The 22,381-nt window shown below is 41.2% G+C and overlaps 1 protein-coding gene across 2 annotated transcripts in view; it reads right to left on the bottom strand.

The window, feature by feature from the left end:
• Positions 1-22,381, bottom strand: part of LOC110508606 (voltage-dependent R-type calcium channel subunit alpha-1E) — a 94,339-nt gene that overhangs the window by 70,260 nt on the left and 1,698 nt on the right. For both annotated transcript variants that reach the window (XM_036966537.2, XM_036966538.2), the window contains exons 2-4: positions 12,590-12,865; positions 10,545-10,650; positions 9,330-9,469 (exon numbers count right to left, since the gene is read on the bottom strand). In XM_036966537.2, the coding sequence (XP_036822432.2) occupies positions 9,330-9,469; positions 10,545-10,650; positions 12,590-12,865 (522 nt within the window). The remainder of the gene's footprint in view (positions 1-9,329; positions 9,470-10,544; positions 10,651-12,589; positions 12,866-22,381) is intronic.

The raw sequence follows: 22,381 nt of genomic DNA, 5'->3' as shown, positions 1-22,381 counted from the left end.
TTTTTATTATTCAGAAATAGTTACCTAACCCTAAATAATATACAAGATCAGAGTATTTTTAAAACTTTGTCAGGATCTGTGGTCCCCTGCGGGACAGTTGAGCTAACACAGGCTAATACGATTAGCATGAGGTTGTAAGTAACAAGAAAGCTTAAATTCTTGTTAATCTAACTGCACTGTTCAATTTATAGTAGCTATTACAATGAAAGAATACCATGCTATTGTTTGAGGAGAGTTTTGAACAAATTAGGCACATTTGGGCAGTCTTGATACAACATTTTGAACAGAAATGCAAGGGTTCATTGTATCAGTCTAAAACGTTGCACATACACTGCTGCCATCTAGTGGCCAAAAACTAAATTGCACTGGAATGATGAAATTCTCTTGCATTTCAAAGATGATGGTACAAAAAAAAAACGTTCTAATGTGTTATATTCTCCTACATTCCTTTCACATTTCCACAAACTTCAAAGTGTTTCCTTTCAAATGGAACCAAGAAAATGCATATCCTTGCTTCAGGGCCTGAGCTACAGGCAGTTAGATTTGGGTATGTCATTTTAGATCGAAAATAGAAGAAAAAAGGGTCTGATCCTTAAGAGGTTTTTAAATCTAGCATTTGGTGCTGAAAAGGAGGTGAATATGTGTGTATACATGGCTTTCTTCCATTGATCCCTGATATTCTGAACAGTTCTCTCATATATTCTAGCCCAGTGGTCACCATCCATCCGGTCAATCGCATTTCTGTAAAAAATAAAAAAATAAAACCTTGTGTTCCAATTTTTTTTATTAGCTTCGCACTTTTGGTGGTACTGTAGAGGCACTTGATTCAGCAGCCCTCGCACCGGGAAGGCAAAATCTTCCCATTTTGAACAATTTCATGTGTATGTAGGTAGAACTCTGCCTCCCCGGCAGGCCTAGACAGCAAATTAAGTGCACCTATAGGCCGACCGCTGCCCAAATAGATAACTCAGATCACCTTGTCTGCACAGTTTCCTCGAGCCATACACTAAAAAGAAGCCTCGAACGCACAGAAAAGTTTATACTGTGAGATTTCTAAACTTTTAAAACCATGACTAGAAATGGACACAACGAATACAGCAGAGAGCTGCTGGTTTTATGGGTAAGTTATTCAAGTTGTTATTCAGCACTGTCAACACTATGTTCAACATTTTTATAAGCCATAAAATGTGTGTTCTGTTCTCCCTACGTCCATTCATGCTACCACCAGTATTGCAGCTGCAATGAATGAGTACTGCAAAGTGTTTCAATAAGCTTGTGTTGTTATTATTAGCAGCTTGTGTATTTTTTTATATTGAGGAATATTTCACTTTCTCTGGTAATAAGAGTAACAACATGAATTGGTGCATGAGGCAGAAATGATGCAGTGCAACTTGAGTTTTGCTGTCAGCTGGAGGACTGTCCCCTTTTCTCAGTGAAGGGAGGGAGAGCGGAGGGACGGTGAGTCGAGTGAGCGGCAGCCTCACAGCTGCTCCCTCCCTCCCTCCCCTCAGAATGACCATAAAATGCAGGCCATCAGTCCACTAAAAAATAGTATGCTCACTCAGCTGTGCCTCACAAGTAATACAACAAATTATCTAGTACTAGTGTGATCATATACTGTATCTAAAAAATTTCAATAGAATTTCAAAGTTGTCTGAGAAGAACAACATTGGTAGGGCAATTCAAGCGTAGCCAATATGCAGTGATAATGTTTTGGGCCTATAGCCTACGGCACAAACGTATTGGAACGACATTTATTGGATATTTCAAACTTTTTTAACAAATCAAAAACTGAAAAATTGGGCGTGCAAAATTATTCAGCCCCTTTACTTTCAGTGCAGCAAACTCTCTCCAGAAGTTCAGTGAGGATCTCTGAATGATCCAATGTTGACCTAAATGACTAATGATGATAAATACAATCCACCTGTGTGTAATCAAGTCTCCGTATAAATGCACCTGCACTGTGATAGTCTCAGAGGTCCGTTAAAAGCGCAGAGAGCATCATGAAGAACAAGGAACACACCAGGCAGGTCCAAGATACTGTTGTGAACAAGTTTAAAGCCGGATTTGGATACAAAAAGATTTCCCAAGCTTTAAACATCCCAAGGAGCACTGTGCAAGCGATAATATTGAAATGGAAGGAGTATCAGACCACTGCAAATCTACCAAGACTTGGCCGTCCCTCTAAACTTTCAGCTCATACAAGGAGAAGACTGATCAGAGATGCAGCCAAGAGGCCCATGATCACTCTGGATGAACTGCAGAGATCTACAGCTGAGGTGGGAGACTCTGTCCATAGGACAACAATCAGTCGTATATTGCACAAATCTGGCCTTTATGGAAGAGTGGCAAGAAGAAAGCCGTTTCTTAAAGATATCCATAAAAAGTGTCGGTTAAAGTTTGCCACAAGCCACCTGGGAGACACACCAAACATGTGGAAGAAGGTGCTCTGGTCAGATGAAACCAAAATTGAACTTTTTGGCAACAATGCAAAACGTTATGTTTGGCGTAAAAGCAACACAGCTGAACACACCATCCCCACTGTCAAACATGGTGGTGGCAGCATCATGGTTTGGGCCTGCTTTTCTTCAGCAGGGACAGGGAAGATGGTTAAAATTGATGGGAAGATGGATGGAGCCAAATACAGGACCATTCTGGAAGAAAACCTGATGGAGTCTGCAAAAGACCTGAGACTGGGACGGAGATTTGTCTTCCAACAAGACAATGATCCAAAACATAAAGCAAAATCTACAATGGAATGGTTCAAAAATAAACATATCCAGGTGTTAGAATGGCCAAGTCAAAGTACAGACCTGAATCCAATCGAGAATCTGTGGAAAGAACTGAAAACTGCTGTTCACAAATGCTCTCCATCCAACCTCACTGAGCTCGAGCTGTTTTGCAAGGAGGAATGGGAAAAAATGTCAGTCTCTCGATGTGCAAAACTGATAGAGACATACCCCAAGCGACTTACAGCTGTAATCGCAGCAAAAGGTGGCGCTACAAAGTATTAACTTAAGGGGGCTGAATAATTTTGCACGCCCAATTTTTCAGTTTTTGATTTGTTAAAAAAGTTTGAAATATCCAATAAATGTCGTTCCACTTCATGATTGTGTCCCACTTGTTGTTGATTCTTCACAAAAAAATACAGTTTTATTTCTTTATGTTTGAAGCCTGAAATGTGGCAAAAGGTCGCAAAGTTCAAGGGGGCCGAATACTTTTGCAAGGCACTGTAACTGCTATAGAACTGTTAATTGGTTAATGTTGCATAGGCTTTCATTTTTTAAAATAATGTTTATAAAAAAATTGAGCGGTAGATCTCGGCATGTATTTTGACTCAGAAATTAATCTTGACTCTTGAAGTTTGGTGACCACTGTTCTTGTGAGTCTGTCGAGAAAATTCGGATTAAAGTTGCACCAAGGTAGGGCTTTAGATAAATGTACTGAAAATCCAATGAATGAAAACTCCATGAGAAATTCTCTTGGCCAGGAAGCGGGAGGGTTATCAGCAGTTGCATTACCTTTATTCAGCGCACAAGGGACCCACGCCCATTATGCAACTTCATAAGGTAAGTCCGAACATCAACTACTGAGAAGTGTGTAGGAAAGGCGTACATTTTCTAAGCCTGAATCTGGGCCCAAAATGAATAAGATATATTGTGAATCTAAGTAGAGCCTCTGTTTTAGATTCTTCCAGCGATGGGCATCTATACTAATCTACACTAAATGGTGAAAGAACAGCTGTTGAGATTGACCTGTTGGTTGCCATGTTCTCGCAATATTAGATACTAATGTTCTAAACACATTTCATGAGAACATTGCAAGAACAGTCCTGTGTCCAGTTTTCTGAGGATTATGCGAATATTCCATCAAAGTCACATCAAACATACACAGGACATGGTTGCCATCTTCTCTGAATGTGTAACGGACGTCTTCGGGAGAAAGAGAGGAGGACCAAAGCGCAGCGTGGTAAGTGTTCATGATGATGTTTATTTAAAACTCAGAACACTAAACAATAAATGACAACGTGAATTTACAAAACCGAAACAGTACCGTGTGGCCCAAACACTCACACGGAAACAAACACCCACAAACCAAAAGTGAAACCCAGGCTACCTAAAGATGATTCCCAATCAGAGACAACTAACGACACCTGCCTCTGATTGAGAACCATACTAGGCTGAACACAAAAACCCATATAGAAAAACAAACAGACTGCCCACCCCAACTCACGCCCTGACCATACTAAAACAAAGAATAAAATAACAGAACTACGGTCAGAACGTGACAGAATGTAAAAAGATATTCATGTTCTAGACAAATTTCATGGGGACGTTGCAAGAATGTTTCCAAAGAAATGTTCTCACAACAAGCCCATCAGGGCCCTGATTGGTGAACCACTGATTCAGTCTAAGCACTTTTTGTCTGTTGGCACGGTCAGTGATACACACACATACAGTAGGGCTGTTATGGTAACCGTATTACCGCCTCACAGGCGGTCACGAGTCCTGATGGCAGTCATATTCCACGTGACTGTTTAGTTACAGAAATTAGGCTTCTCCAAGCTCTGATGCTGCTGGTGGTCATTAGTAGCCTACCAAACGTGCTAACTGCCTGGTACTCAGCACTCTATTGTCCCTCTAATCATTCTGACATCAATGCAAATGGTATCATAAAATCTAATCAAACAATTCATGAGAGCCCATGAGCTCATGTTGCTCAACATTTCTATAGGCTATGCAATTGCGTTATAAAACAGAGTGATGGCCTCTATTAAAAAGAGGAGAATTCCATCAGCTTTGTATAGGCTAGGCCTACTATATTTATTTCTCAACTTCCCTAATATTAAACACATTGCTTCTCTTTACAACAGGAGAATAGCCTACCTGGCTGGCATGAAAATGAACCACGGGGAAAAGCGTCCTCCACTTCCTATTTAAGTGCATAGATGACATTTTTTTCCCTTGCTCTGAGGTGAATGAAAATGTTCCATTCTAAATTAAAACTAATTTCACACATATATTATTTAGCATATGTAAAGACAAGATAAAATCAAGAATAGTCTGATGGGTGGCAACATTAGCCTCTCTCTTGTGAATGATATATTCTCACTTGTGAGGCTATATTAAATACATTTATTAGATGTTTTAAAATGTAGATGTTCCAAAGGTCTGCATCAGTGGATGGTAACCTAGGCGTGGAAGCCAGGAGATTCTAAATGTGTTTATGTTATTTAAAAGTCAATTACCGTGAGACCGGCAGTTATTTGCTTGACAATCACTGGCTGACTAAAATTAATGAACACTACAGCCCTACTCACACACACTGCTTTTAATATACAGTGTTTTTAACTTACATATTTTACACACACTATTTCATTGTGCATGTTCATTTACAGTAATTATTATTCAGCATTTCTTCACCTGGGATTTGAACTAACAACTTCCTGGTTCATGGCATTTGTATTGTATTTATTATGGATGCCAAGGCAGCAGCTACTCTTCCTGGGGTCAGGCAAAATTAAGGCAGTTATACATTTAAGAAAATATTACAATACATTCACAACAGATTTCACAACATATTAAGTATGTGCCCTCAGACCCCTACTCTACTACCACATGTCTACAACACAAAATCCATGTGTACGTGTGTGTATTGTGCGAATGTTATCATGTGCCTGTGCCTATGTTTGTGTTGCTTCATAAGGTGTATTTTTATCTGTTTGTTTAAATCTAATTTTACTGCTTGCATGAGTTACTTGATGTGGAGTAGAGTTCCATGTAGTCATGGCTATATGTGGTACTGTGCGCCTCCCATTGTCTGTTCTGGATTTGGGGACTGTGAAGAGACCTCTTGTGGCATGTCTTGTGGGGTATGCATGGGTGTCCGAGCTGTGTGCCAGTAGTTTAGTCAGACAGCTGGGTGCATTCAACATTCCAATACCTCTCATTAATAAAAGTAGTGATGAGGTCAATCTTGGGGCTAGGAGAGATTGACATGTATATTATTAACATTAGCTCTCTGTGTACATCCAAGAGCCAGCCGTGCTGCCCTGTTCTGAGCCAATTGCAATTTTCCTAAGTCCCTTTTGGTGGCACCAGACCACACGACAGAACAGTAGTCCAGGTGCGACAAAACTAGGGCCTGTAGGACCTGCCTTGTTGATAGTGCTGTTAAGACTGCATAGCAGCACTTTATTATGGACAGACTTCTCCCAATCCTAGCTACTGTTTTAACAATAAGGTTAAACCTTGATGGTTTACGATCTAGAGTTACTCCAAGCAGTTTAGTCTCCTCAACTTGCTCAATTACCACATTATTCATTACAATATTTAGTTGAGGTTTAGGGTTTGTAAATGATCTTCCTGCTACTCCACCATGTCTGTCAGTTATCAGTTAAATTGACTATTCTCTCATTGATTTTTACTTACTTGAACAATTTAAGGGCTTTCTGTATAGATGTCTAATGTTGGTTGGGGCATATTAACCTTAAACTATACAAGCCCAATAAGCACATGCCCTAGAGATCTCTCTTGTTGGGACAGTGGTTAGGGTGTTCATCATTGGTGCTGACGGCCTGGGTTCCAGACCTGCTGGGGGAATCACCCTACCCTCACATTCTTAGCAATATTTGATCATGTCATTATTGCCGTTCTAGATTGTATTCATCAGACTTGTTTATATGGACATAATGTGTATACAGTTCTTCTCTTTCACACATTTGTGGAACTTTGGCTGCCTCTTTCACACATTTCTTGAATTTTGGCCAAAGTTCCAGAAATGCGTGAAATCCAAAAGATTTTTAAGCCTTGAGACAATTGAGACATGGATTGTGTATGTGTGCCATTCAGAGGGTGAATGAGCAGGCACAAATATTTAAGTGCTTTTGAATGGGGTATAGTAGTAGGTGCCAGGCAGCACTGGTTTCAGTGTGTCAAGAACTGCAACGCTGTTGGGTTTTTCATGCTCAACAGTTTCCTGTGTGTGTCAAGAATGGTCCACTAACCAAAGGACATCCAGCCAACTTGACACAACTGTGGGAATCATTGGAGTCAACATGGACCAGCATCCCTGTGGAACGCTTTCGACACCTTGTAGAGTTCATATCCCAACAAATTGAGGCTGTTTTGAGGGTAAAAGAGGGTGCAACTCAATATTAGGAGGTGTTCCTAATGTTTTGCACACTCAATGTATGTTAAAAACAATGATTGTGCATTTTCTGTGTATGTTTGATGGAATATTCTCCTAACCCACAGAAAACTGGACACATTAACATTTTTGCCACGTTCTCATGAAACGTGTCTAGAACATTATCTTATGTTTTGAAAACATAGCAACGATGTTCTATGTATGTTGGTGGGATGTTGATGGAATATTCTCCTAACCCACAGAAAATTGGACGCATTAAACCTCTTAAGGATCCGCCCCTTTTTTTCAATTTTCGCCTAAAATGACATACCCAAATCTAACTGCCTGTAGCTCAGGATCTGAAGCAAGAATATGCATATTATTGATACCATTTGAATGGAAACACTTTAAAGTTTGTGGAAATGTGAAATGAATGTTGGAGAATATAACATATTAGATCGGGTAAAATCTTTTTTTGTATTTTTTTGTACCATCATTTTTTAAATGCACGAGAAAGGCCATACATAATGTATTATTCCAGCCCAGGTGCGATTTAGATTTTGGCCACTAGATGGCAGCAGCGGATGCGCAATGTTTTAGACTGATCCAATGAACCATTGCATTTCTGATCAATATTTTGTATCAAGACTGCCCAATGTGCCTAATTGGTTTATTAATAACTTTCAAAGTTCATAACTGTAAACTCTCCTCAAACAATAGCATGGTATTAGTTCAATGTAATAGCTACTGTAAATTGGACAGTGCAGTTAGATTAACAAGAATTTAAGCTTTCTGACAATATCAGATATGTCTATGTCCTGGGAAATGTTCTTGTTACTTACAACCTCATGCCAATCGCATTTGCCTACGTTAGCTCAATCATCCCGCGGGGGGACCCACCGATCCTGTAGAGGTTAATGTTATTGCAAGGCTCTCATTTAACTTTTCTAGAACAGTCATATCTTAAGTTCTGAGAACACGGTAACCACGTTCTTGATCAATTCTATTTGATATTAAGGGAACACTCTCTTGGAAACATTCCTTGCAAATCACGGGAACATTCCTATGACACCGTTAGTTAATGACTTAATGAAACTCTTAAGGGAACGTTCTGTTAAGTTGTGGGAACGTTTGTTGTTAGCTGGGCTTTTATGTAAGTACATTCAGTAAGAGAAAGTGGAGAGAGAAAGAGATAGATGTGGGCGATGGGGTGAGCTTTGATGTCAATATGCCAACAGCTATATTCCCTGAATATGGTATGCTGTATGCTGCTTCTCCCTCCATACAACAGAACTGAACGAATACGGATGCCAATAATATTGACTTAAAGCATTATGAATAAGTAAACATAAAGCATAAATTAACCCATTCCTTGGGGAAACAAAAGAACGGTCTCTGTGTCTCTCTCGCTCTGTCTGCCTCTCTTTCTCTCTCTCTCTATCCCACCTCTCTCTACTTTTCTAGCATAAAATCTTCTTCAGGAATACATTTACAGGTCCTGGGGGCGAAACAGGTTTTCGACACGACCGCCAATCCACTTATCCACCCACCTATCTGCTGGCCGCACTGTGCAAGGGGAGCACACACTTCCCCTAGTTATGCATAAACACACATGTTAGTCGTTACACATTTTCATTTCGTAATGATGAACAGCTATCTATCTAACCAACACAAGTCATGACATGAGCAGGTATCCATAGCTACACTGTATCAAGGCAATTGAATAAGGTTTCTTCACCAATTTATGACTTACGGTATGTTTGTCAGACTACGTTTCATATGTCCAAGGTTTGGAAATATGGATCCATCCTCATATACAGTGCGTCTAAGTACAAACACAGACTGAAGCCCAAACGCACACAATGTATAGTCATTACTGTAATAGTCACAACCTAACTGCCATAGACTAGATCCATATGGATATGTTGGCAATACAGTCCACAAAAACAAACCACTGTGGACATCCAGACAGCCATAACTTTGGAGGTCACGGAAAAGAGAGGAAAGCGGCCCATGCTGCCACCTACCCATTGAACTCAAAGTAAATTTAGGCCTTAAACCCAAAACCTTGGCACAAGATGAACAAGTCATATTCGTGCAGGAGCTTCTTTTCTTTAATCCTCCAGCAACAGGACATTTAAATCGTCCAAATTTCACACACATACGCAAAGCAATCCATATTTCACTAGTTGTAAACTCACCCGCTGACCACCACGATGAAGTCCATGATATTCCATCCATTCCTCAGGTAGGAGCCTTTATGGAACACAAAGCCCAGGGCCACCAGCTTGATGCCAAACTCAAAGCAGAAGATCCCGATGAAGTAAGGCTCAGTACACTCCTGTAGAGGAAGAGGCAACATGGATACGTTAGGATATCGGAGGGACGGGAGCCAAGAAGGAACCCTATTTACCTTACAAGTGTAGGATCTTAATTTGAGCCGTCGGGAAAATAATCCTCCAGCAACAGGACATTTAAATCGTTTTTGGGGTTGATACATTTTTCGTTAGGGCAAATCATGTCTGAAATTTCAAAATGGAAATTAAAAACATTAGAAGCCTTTTTATAAACACACTACCACTTTCATTTCCTCTGGAAAAATCTCAGCGACTAAATCTGTATATAGTGCCATATGGACCATGATCAAAAGTAGTGCACTATTATACACTGAGTGTACAAAACATTATGAACACCTGCTCTTTCCATGACATAGCTGACCAGGTGAAAGCTATGATCTCTTACTGATGTCACTTGTTAAATCCACTTCAACCAGTGTAGATGAAGGGGAGGTGACAGGTTAAAGAAGGCTTTTCAAGCCTTGAGACATGGATGGTGTATGTGTGCCATTCAAAGGGTGAATGTGCAAAACTAAATATTCAAGTGCCTTTGAACTGGGTATGGTAGCAGGTGTCAGGTGCACCGGTTTGTGTCAATAACTGCACACCGCTGTGTCTTTCATGTTCAACAGTTTCCCCTGTGTATCAAGTATGGTCCACCACCCAAAGGACATCCAGCCAACTTGACACAACTATGGAAAGGATTGGGCCAGCATCCCTGTGGAACACTTTCGACACCTTGTAGAGCACACTAATTGAGGCTGTTCTGAGGGTGAGGGGGGTTGCTGGCCACTTTAGACTGTACAAAACAGTAAAAGAAAGGTAGGTAAACTGTAAGTTTTTTAACCAATAGGCCTACAAAATAAAAAAATTGGAGTAGTTCTCAGTCACATGAATTGCAATGTAATACAATGACTCTCTTGCAAATAACATCTGTAGGTAATTCTTAATGAAATGAACTGTGGTCCCATTTAACTCTGTAACCCATTTAATGTAAGTTAAAACACTAGAGTGAATAGTGGGCCATTTGAGATGCAGACTAAAAGTCTAATAGAAACCAAACAGGGCCTGTAGTCTCACCAGTCTTTTGGCCATGGGAGTCTTGTCCTCCCCAGGAAGATGTTGCTCCAGGGCCAGAACGATGCAGTTGGCCGTGATGGTTGCCAGGATCACCCACTCAAACGGTGTAAGGGCCATAAGGTTAAGGAAAGGGCTTTTTTTTAGACTATCATATACAGTACACAACAATCCATTTACAAACAGATGATAGTGATAGTGCTTATTATATTGGTGTTGTGGGGAGGGGGCTTATCATTACAATGGAATCTGTTACACTTCTATGGCTGTGGGTGTTGGTAGTTCCAGTAAAATGAAAACTGGATGGATGGACGATGGAATGGTTGATATAGAGAATGGCATTGAAACAAAGCAGTCAGAGATAATACGGTATCCATGACAACATTGCAGTAACGGTTATCTGAGTGTGCTCAAAAGTCACTTTGGCCCTGACAGCCTCTTCCCACAAGACAACTCTTTGAGGGACCTGTTGGATGTGAAATGTGATACCCACAGACTTGCTGCTGCATCGCTGTGTGTATGTGCCCTTGTGTGTGTGTGTGTGTGCCCGTGTGTGTGTGCCTGTGTGTGTGTGCCCGTGTGTGTGTGTGTGTGTGTGTGTGTGTGTGTGTGTGTGTGTGTGTGTGTGTGTGTGTGTGTGTGTGTGTGTGTGTGTGTGTGTGTGTGTGTGTGTGTGTGTGTGTGTGTGTGTGTGTGTGTGTGTATGAGAGACTGTGTTTGTCTTGGCTGTGGTAAGAGGTGCCACATGGAACACTCGCTCCGTCATTATTCATTTCTAGCCTTGAGTGAAAATGGTGTCACTAACTCACTGAGGTAGGATGTGGCGGGGAGCCTCTGGGAGCTACTGTGAATGAGTCCACATCATGTCAGCACGACTCAAACTATTTAAAAATAGCCAATCCAGAGAACAAAATAATACTCCTCAACAAAAGAATACTCTGCAGATTCATGACTCCCATTAGTCATTCTCACAGTCACTTGAATGAATACTAGCCACCAACTACCAGACCTGGGCTCACAAAGTATTGTTTTCTTTCAAATATTCTAAGCGTTTGATTGAACCTGCCTGGAAGTGCCATGTGTAGAACATGTGCACTTTGGCGATGATTCTATTAGGTCCATTGCTTCACAAAAGCTCAATCAAGTGCAGAAAATAAAATACTATCTGGTCCGGAACACTCACAGTCTCGCCCTTACACCTCCAACCCTTTACATTCAACTTGCCTTGACCACTCAGGTCCCACACCCACACAACAACTAGGATGGCGGTTTGATCACAGCAAGCAGGAGAGTGACACAATGTATGAGTGTGATGATTCTCAAAAGAGCAGTGTATTGCATTATGGAATCAAAGCAATATCTGTATGGCTAGAATGTAAAGCACCAGAACGTGTTAGTACAGACGTAGGATCTTAATTTGAGCCAGTTTCATACAGCAAAAGTATCTGCAATGACCGACAGGGTCGCAAAACACAAAAGTGAAAAGAATAACGCATTTGTCCCGAGTCTTACTCTTGTTTATGTTCCATCATGCACCAAGGCAGCAGAGATATGCTTACAACCTAGGCCTGTTAACTTCAGTGAGCACAACCAGCTCACATTCACACAGCATTTTATTGCACAATAGGTACAACTATGGGTTTGAGGGAGATGGATAAAGGTACAGATGGTAGACCAGCTATTTAAAGTAGTCATGAAAAATGGAAAATGATAGATTGACAGACAGACAGTAACATTGGATTTATAGACAAATGTGCCGTGCCTCATCAAATAAAATATTGCAGGTAACAGTCCAATCAAATCTAAAGAACTATAGTGATGACTGAGGACAGCCATTACATAACATAGCCTGCAACTAAATTCACTAAATTCCAATAGTGAAACATCTGTAGAATAGCGCACTTGATAAGAATGGCGCTTTCCATGGTGCTGAACTGCACTAAAGTCAATGTAGCGCCAACTTTTAGACAACATAAAACTACTCTAAAGTGCTGTGCTATTCACGAGGTAAGATTTATAGTGAGTCTTTAAAGTATAAGGAAGGATATGGCCATTCTATGATCCTCTTGGCAGTTTTCCGAATGAAATTGTCCTCGGCGAATATAAAGAGTGACCTGTTGACGGTGAGGCAGTTCTGCCGGTGGGGTATAGGGTTGTAAAGAGCCATGGTGCGCGCCCTCGCTGCTTTGGTTTGTTTCAGCGTCCCTGACCCTGTCCCTGACCCTGTACCTGAAGCCGTGTCCCCGCCGTCCTCCACGTGCTCCGGGTCCCCGGAGTCTCGAGAATCCATCGCCATCTGAACCTCTTCTCCAAACCGAGCCATTCTATGGAAGAAAAAACGATGATAAAGCCTTGTAGAAATGTTGTTTTCTTGTATATCAAAGCATGAAAAATCGAATGGATTGAAATAGTAAAAGATCCACTTTCAATCCATTGACAGCCTGAGACGACCTTTTGGAGCACCAAAATTATCCCTGAAAAAGTTACATGCTGAAGTAAACAACAAAAGGTAAAATTCGTGAGGCGTCTTAATACAAATTCCACAATGTATAACGATTCGGTTACACGGATTGTAAAATAACTCAATCTATAGCATATGAATCATCCCATCTGTCCAGGCGAGTGAAAAGTGATAGTTAGCCTCGCTCCAGGCAAGTTTCAACATAAGCAAATCATTGGATCCACCGACTTTCTAAAAAACTATTAACGTGAGTTACGTACACTATAGAATGCATATTTAGCCTAAACCCAGTTGATCTTCGTTAGATAATGGAATACTCGTCTCCAACAACTTTAAGCATCTCCTCTCGTTCAGCCAAATTCGATATTGGTAACTTTCCGGAACGATTGGTGTACTAACACATTTTTGCATTCCTTTATCCGCTTATCAATCAGACATGTAATTGTTTCTGGAGAGAGAAACATTGGATGCGATAATACTGATTTGATAGGCGCACGCTTATCTTTCAAAATGATCACCAGCCTCTAAATGCGCTGCGAGCGCAAGCTCCCGCACGCTTGCGCAACGCAACCCCCTCCCACGTCTTTCAGTATGGCAATTTTCAACATCCATCCCAATGAGAATTATCATGAGATAGAAAAATCATATTTCCGTTTCCATGGCAATACATCTTTCAGCGTTCAATGATATACGCTGACATGTTCTCAAAATGGTCACTTTCCAAAAATACGCATGAACTATGCATTACATAAATCCATTATCCAGACCATTTGCAGGTCCTTGTAAGTTCTAAATGTGTAGCAAGAAGCATAATTTATAAGGGGTGGGTAGAAGAGGGGCTGAAATCGCCTTTGAAATTTAAGGAACACATTAGGAATCCAATCTGTGAGCATTATGTTATAGTAAAATACAGGTAGATACACATACTCTAGACCTCTTTCTCTGAAATGCATTTCAAAACGTTTTCTGCGTAACATGAGGTGTGTCATTGGTACCACTAGGTGACAGTCATTGCCTCAGAGAACACACCATCAACATGAACTGTAAGGGTTTCTATAGAACCACTAACTCGACACTAGCCTCCCACTGGGCACCAACTGGTTAAATCAACGTTGTTAATGTATTGTGATGTGGAATCTACATCGACAATACATTGGATTTGAAAAAGTAGTCAACTGTTGTTTCGAGTGTAACATTTCTACCATAGGATTATGTCATCATGGAAACCAATTTTCAACATAGACAAACCTTAAAACGACATAATATCTTCTAAGTAATATCCACAATAAGAAAAAAAACTATAGGCCTGGACGGACCTTCTACTTAACAGAGCAAATTAGATGTAACCATCAATACTACTGTATATCATCAATTAAGCTTTTTAAGCCTATATAGCATTTGGAAAGTCATCAACAGCTATTGTTCAAATTCAGCCCAGGATTCAACTAAAAACGTTGGTTAATTTCAAATGGAATCTACAAGTTCAAGTTCTACAAGTTCTACAAGCTCAACCAAAAATCTAAGTTAAAGAATAGGACAGTGGAGACCAGTCATTCAGGGCAGGAGAGGTGGCAACCCGTCATTAATGTATTTTTATTATACCTTTATTTAACCAGGTAGGTCAGTTGAGAACAAGTTCTCATTTACAACTGCAACCTGGCCAAGATGAAGCAAAGCAGTGTGACACAAACAGCCAATAACACAATAGAAAAATCTATATACAGTGTGTGCAAATGAGGTAAGATTAGGGAGGTAAGGCAATAAATAGGCCGTAGTGGCGAAATAATGACAATTTAGCAATTAAACACTGGAGTGATGGATGTACAGAAGATGAATGTGCAAGTAGAGATACTGGGGTGCAAAGGAGCAAAAAATAAATAAATAACAATATGGGGATGAGGTAGTTGGATGGGCTATTTACAGATGGGCTATGTACAGGTGGGCTATGTACAGGTGCAATGATCTGTAAGCTACTCTGACAGCTGATGCTTAAAGTTAGTGAGGGAGGTATGTGTCTCCAGCTTCAGTGATTTTTGCAATTTGTTCCAGTCATTGGCAGCAGAGAACTGGAAGGAAAGGCGGCCAAAGTAGGAAATGGCTTTGGGGGTGACCAGTGAAATATACCTGATGGAGCGTGCGCTACGGGTGGATACTGCCATGGTGACCAGTGAGCTGAGATAAGGCGGGGCTTTACCTAGCAAAGACTTATAGATGACCTGGAGCCAGTGGGTTTGGCAACGAATATGAAGCGAGGGCCAGCCAACGAGAGCATACAGGTCGCAATGGTGGGTAGAATATGGGGCTTTGGTGACAAAACGGATGGCACTGTGATAGACTGCATCCAGTTTGCTGAGTAGAGTGTTGGAGGCAATTTTGTAAATGACATCGCCGAAGTCAAGGATCGGTAGGATAGTCAGTTTTACGAGGGTATGTTTGGCAGCATGAGTGAAGGATGCTTTGTTGCGAAATAGGAAGCAGATTCTAGATTTATTTTGGATTGGAGATGCTTAATGTGAGTCTGGAAGGAGAGTTTACAGTCTAGCCAGACACGTAGGTATGTGTAGTTGCCCACATATTCTAAGTCAGAACCGTCCAGTGTAGTGATGCTGGACGGGTGGGCAGGTTAGGGCAGCGATAGGTTGAAGAGCATGCATTTAGTTTTACTTGGATTTAAGAGCAGTTAGAGGTCATGGAAGGAGAGTTGTGTGGCATTGAAACTCGTCTGGAGGTTAGTTAACACAGTGTCAAAAGAAGGGCCAGATGTATACAGAATGGTGTCGTCTGTGTAGAGGTGGATCAGAGCATCACCAGCAGCAAGAGCGACATCATTGATATATACAGAGAAAAGAGTCGACCCGAGAATTGAACCCTGTGGCACCCCCATAGAGACTGCCAGAGGTCCGGACAACAGGCCCTCCGATTTGACACACTGTACTCTGTCTGAGAAGTAGTTGGTGAACCAGGCAAGGCAGTCATTTGAGAAACCAAGGCTGTTGAGTCTGCCGATAAGAACGCTGTGATTGACAGAGTCGAAAGCCTTGGCCAGGTCGATGAATACGGCTGCACATTATTGTCTTTTATCGATGGTGGTTACGATATTGCTTAGGACCTTGAACGTGGCTGAGGTGCACTCATGTCCAGCTCGGAAACCAGATTGCAGGTATGGTGGGTATGGTGGGATTCGAAATGGTTGGTGATCTGTTTGTTAATTAACTTGGCTTTCGAAGACCTTAGAAAGGCAGGGTAGAATGGATATAGGTCTAGAGTGTCACCCCCTTTGAAGAGGGGATCTCAGACGATACGATAGAGAGGTTGAACAGGCTAGTAATAGGGGTTGCAACAATTGCGGTGGATCATTTTAGAAACAAAGGGTGCAGATTGTCTTAGCCCAGCTGACTTGTAGGGGTCCAGATTTTTCAGCTATTTCAGAACATCAGCTATCTGGATTTGGGTGAAGGAGAATTGGGGGAGGCTAGGGCAAGTTGCTGTGGGGGGTGCAGAGCTGTTGACATGGGTAGGGGTAGCCAGGTTGAAAGCATGGCCAGCCATAGAAAAATGCTTGTTGAAATTCTCATTTTGAGTCCCAGGGTTTAGCTAAAAAAAAAAATACATACATATATATATATATATATATATATATATACTACCATTCAAAAGTTCAGGGTCACTAGAAGGCCAGCATCCTGGAGTCGCCTCTTCATTGAAGTTGAGACTGGTGTTTTGCAGGTACTATTTAATGAAGCTGCCAGGTGAGGACTTGTCAGGCATCTGTTTCTCAAACTAGACACTCAAATGTACTTGTCCTCTTGTTCAGTTGTGCACCAGGGCCTCCCACTCCTCTTTCTATTCTGGTTAGAAACAGTTTGCGCTGTTCTGTGAAGGGAGTAGTACACAGCGTTGTACGAGATGTTCAGTTTTTGGCAATTTCTCACATGGAATAACCTTCATTTCTCAGAACAAGAATATACTGACGAGTTTCAGAAGAAAAGTCTTTGTTTCTGGCCATTTTGAGCCTGTTAACGAACCCACTAATGCTGATGCTCCAGATACTCAACTAATCTAAAGAAGGCCAGTTTCATTGCCTCTTTAATCAGCATAGCAGTTTTCAGCTGTGCTAACATAATTGCAAAAGGGTTTTCTAATGATCAATTAACCTTTTAAAATGATAAACTTGGATTAGATAACACAACGTGCCATTGGAACACCGAAGTGATGGTTGCTGATAATGGGCCCCTGTACGCCTATGTGGATATTCCATTAAAAATCAGCTGTTTCCAGCTACAACAGTCATTCACAACATTAGCAATGTCTACACTGTATTGCTGATCAATTTGATGTTATTTTAATGGACAAAAAATGTGCTTTTCTTTCAAAAACAAGGCCATTTCTATGTGGCCGTTTAAAAAAAAAATGTTATATAGTTATATTGACTACATCCGTTCTAGGTTGCTCATTAATGTCTTAATCGAAATTACGGATTGCCTTTTATACGCTCGTCGTCCCCTTATGCCATAGTTTGTACACCTCGATTGTTAGAAGAAACCACATTTGTCTAAGCAAGTCAGCCATATCAGATATGTTTTTATAAAAGGCAGGAAATTAGGCTGAATTAACTGTTTCGCTGCCAGAAAAGGCTCTGATAGCCAGGGGTAGCAGTAATAAGGTGTTGGGACTGCTGTTGGGACACCTTTATGTAGGCCCTAACAGTTTGTGGGCACCGCTTGTCACCGTTATATGGAAATGAATGTATTGTTTAGTGTAGTACTGTGTATTGGCTTTGCTAAATAAAATTAAAAGTTTGCCCCACCAAGATTTACATGCTGAAATTTCCACTGGAATAGGATTAAATCAAATCAAACTGTATTTAAAGTGCATTTAAAGTTTGATTTGACCCTATTCTTTAACTTAGATTTTTGGTTGAAATGGAGATGTGAATCTAACGTGTAAATTATTAATTTGTAGACAAACTGGAATTAAAGTCAGACTCAGTGGCATAGGTGGAGCTATCCAAGCATAAGAAACATCTCAAATCAAATCAAACTTTATTTGTCACATGCGCAGAATACAACAAGTGTAGACCTTACCGTGAAATGCTTACTTACAAGCACTTAACCAACAGTGCAGTTCAAGAAGAGTTAAGAAAATATTTACCAAATAAACAAAATTATAAAAAGTAACACAATAAAGTAACAATAACGAGGCTATATACAGGGGGTACCAGTCCCGAGTTAGTGTGCAGGGGTACAGGTTAGTTGAGGTCATTTGTACATGTAGGTAGGGTTGAAGTGACTATGCATAGATAATAAACAGCCAGCAGCAGCAGTGTACAAAACAAATGGGGGGGTGTCAATGTAAATTGACCAGTGGCCATTTGATTAATTGTTCAGCAGTCTAATGGCTTGGGGGTAGAAGCTGATAAGGAGCCTTTTGGTCCTAGACTTGGTCCTAGACTACCGGCGCTCCGGTATCGCTTGCCCGTACGGTAGCAGAGAAAACAATCTATGACTTGGGTGACTGGAGTCTCTGACAATTTTATGGGCTTTCCTGTGACACTGCCTATTATATAGGTCCTGCCTTACGGTCAGATGCCGAACAATTTCCATACCAGGTGATGATGCAACCGGTCAGGGCGCTCTCGAGGATCTGGGGACCCAAGCTTCTTGAGGATCTGGGGACCCAAGCCAAATCCTTTCAGTCTCCTGAGGGGGAAAGGTTATGTCATGCCCTCTTCACGACTGTCTTGGTGTGTTTGGACCATGATAGTTTGTTGGTGATGCGGACAGCAAAGAACTTGAAACTCTCGACCCGCTCCACTACAACCCCGTCGATGTTAATGGGGGCCTGTTCGGCCCGTCTTTTCCTGTAGTCCACGATCAGCTCATTTGTCTTGCTCACATTGAGGGAGAGGTTATTGTCCTGGCACCACACTGCCAGTTCTCTGACCTCCTCCCTATAGGCTGTCTCATCGTTGTCGGTGTTGTGTCGTCAGAAAACTTAATGATGGAGTTGGAGTTATGTTTGGCCACGCAGTCATGGGTGAACAGCAAGTACAGGAGGGGACTAGGTACACACCCCGGAGGGGCCCCAGTATTGAGGATCAGTGTGGCAGACAAGTTATTGCCTACCCATACCACCTGGGGGCTGCCCGTCAGGAAGTCCAGGATCCAGTTGCAGAGAGAGGTGTTTAGTCCCAGGGTCCTTAGCTTAGTGATGAGTTCATCTCCTTTAAATGTTGATATTTGTTTGCATTGACAGCCAAACACAATTCAGTAACACTTTTGCCATATGGTAAATAGCCATTAACTTATGATATGTTGGATTCAAATCTGTATCTCAACCAAAAAAAGTTAAAGAAATCAAATAATAGGATTAAGCCAGTGGCTCAGATCTAACTATCCAAGCAGTAGATCGTTGATATATGTTTGCGTTGTCAACCAAGCATAATTCAATATATTAGGTAGGAGTTTGTCTTGGGGGTCATTGTCTTGCTGGAAGATCCACTGCCTGGGTGGCAGGGTAGCCTAGTGTTTAGAGCGTTGGACTAGCAACCAGAAGGTTGCAAGCTCAAACCCCCAAGCTGACAACAAATCTGTCGCTCTGCCCCTGAACAGGCAGTTAGCCCACTGGTCCTGGGCCATGATTGAAAATAAGAATTTGTTCTTAACTGACTTTCCTAGTTAAATAAAGATAAATAAAAACTTGTGGTCTGGTTTCAGCCTCCTAGCAGAGGCAACCAGGTTTTTGGCTATAATGTCCTGGTACTTGGTAGAGTTCATGATGATGTACACCTTGACGAGGACCAGTGAAAGCAAAACAGCCCCATAACATCAAAGATCCACCACCATATTTTTCAGTCCTGAAGATGTGACCAAGTTCTGTAATTCTCCAACTGTGGCCCTTGGACTTTTCTTTGGCTTTTATTTGTGCGTCTAACTTTGTGTGGACTGATACGGGGGGGGGGGGGGGGGGGATAATTTAATCCATTTTAAAGTAAGGCTGTAAGGTAACAACATTTGAAAAAGGTCTGAACACTTTCAGAATGCACTGTATGTACAAAAAGTGCTGTAATTTCTAAATGGTTCACCTGATATGGATTAAAATACCCTACAATTGACTACATCAAGCATGTGACTCTACGAATTTGTTGGATGGCATTTTCTGTTTGTTTTGCTTGTGTTTCAGATTATTTTGTGCCCAATAGAAATTAATGGTAAATAATGTATTGTGTCATTTTGGAGTCACTTTTATTGTAAGAATATAATATCTTTCTAAACACTTCTACATTAATGTGGATGATACCATGATTCCAGATAATCCTGAATGGATCGTGAATAATGATGAGTGAGAAAGTTACAATCGCACTAATATCATAACCTCATCCTAAAACGCTAACCTTCACTGGTATTGTAATGGTGAGAGGATAGCATGTCTTGGGGGTAATTTCTAAACGGTTCACCCGCTATGGGTGGGAATACTATCAAATTAAAGCTGACAGTCTGCACTTTAACCTCATATTCATTGTATCATTTCTAATCGAAAGTGCTGGAGTACAGTGCCAAAAACAACCAAAAATGTGTTGCTGTATGTAATAATCCGTTATCAAGAGCGCCAAAACTTTTGGAGGTGACTGTATTCGCTTTAGGCTACACACCCAGAGCATTGAGATGTTTGTATTCGTGAAGACGAACTTGTAGGCTACTGTTAAAAACATTTAACCAATCCAGGTCATTGTGCTAATATCGGAATATCATGTCTTAAATAAAAATAGATCATGAAATAGATCTTGAAGGGCCGCCCCCCCCTTTATGAGGGAGAGAGAGGAGAAAGCAGGGGCTTTAACACTAGTTCAGAGTGTGATGGAGACCTCATTTGGCAACCAGGCTCTCTCATTCCATCTGCGGCTGTCCTTCCCTTCCCAATGGGGGCCGAGGGAGATGTGGAGATGGGTCTTACAAATGACTACCACGTCGTCCAAACACTCCCTCCCCCCATCCCTATGGGTATACTGTATGCGATGTATACTGTATGTGCAGATAAGGAGAGAGAGATAAAGAGAGAAAGAAAGAGAGGGGGAGCAAGAAAGAAGGAGGGAGAATTAAAAAAAAAAAAAAAAACATTTAAATCCAGCTATCTGTTTTACATAAACCTCCATTACATAAAGCACAAAAAAAGACCCTCAGAGGTAGGCCTAAAATATTTGTAAATTTCTGTAAACATTCCTTTTTCTCTATCTTAACAGTTGTTTCCATAGCGACACAGCTCTCTTGAATTTCTGCTCTGTTCTTTTCATTTTGCCAACAAAAGCCACATTGCACAATAGAGCAACCTCTTCCTACAGAAATCGTTTTTCCCCCCAGGGCAACTCCGCTTCAAGCACATCATGTCAAGGTTTCAGTCCCTCTAGATAAACGGAGAGGCCAATACCACCTTCAAACAATATTTCTATCTGGTAAAATAAGTGAACTGAACGTGTATGAACACCGCTCAGCTTACTGTGTTGGATGTAACAAGTTGCATAGAGAAACACGTTTCAGTGTGTTTCCAGATTGAATCCACGTCATGCATAATAATCAAGCCTTCAGATGTCACTTCATAATTCATGGCATCAGAAGGTTTAGCATGGTTGTTCCTATGACAGCACCAGGAACAATCAAGTAACCTTCTGCCTGTTCTGGTGGGGTTAACCGGATGTAGTAGGTGGAGGCCACAGCTGCACTACACCTCCACTAAGATGACCTCAGTAAGGGGTTCATGGCGGAAATGGTGTGCTGTTATTATGTGTTTCAGTATGAAGTTTTGTATTGGATGTACAAAGAGGAGATGAGCAGTTCCGGTGCCATCTCTTGTTTCTCAAGACATTGCAGGAAAACAAATTATGTATTTATCTCTTCACAACATTTAGGAGGAGGAAATTTTAATAAGCACAGCCCTTTTTAAAGATATTCCCAGATGCACCACGTTAAAACGTTAATGGGTGTACTTATCGCCAGAACTCGGAAGAGCATTTATGTAACTGTCGACAGAGACTTTCACCAAAAAACAGTGACTGGAGTGGCTTTATCCTTTTTATTTTTCTCCGTTACCTAGCAACAGACACGCTATATTCCTGAGTTATGTTAGTTTGGACATACCAATAACTGAAGCTTATATACATAGACATATTCTTCGTAACAAACTGTACACCACACCCCAAATCAAAGTTGCATTTTGATAATGGTAAAATGTTGTTTATGTCTCCTACGGCAATCGCTATCCTGTACAATATTGCTCAAAGATGACAACTGCCAGTCAAAAGTGGTTGGTCCATCCCATCCTGTGACACTTGTCAAAAATAAATACTTTATTGAAACCAGTCATCCACCACTTGTGTAGCCTCACC

Source organism: Oncorhynchus mykiss, chromosome 28, assembly GCF_057628025.1.
Source record: "Oncorhynchus mykiss isolate SJ-2025 chromosome 28, ASM5762802v1, whole genome shotgun sequence".
NCBI classification, from domain to species: Eukaryota; Metazoa; Chordata; class Actinopteri; order Salmoniformes; family Salmonidae; genus Oncorhynchus; species Oncorhynchus mykiss.
This window is presented reverse-complemented; position numbering and strand designations above follow the sequence as displayed.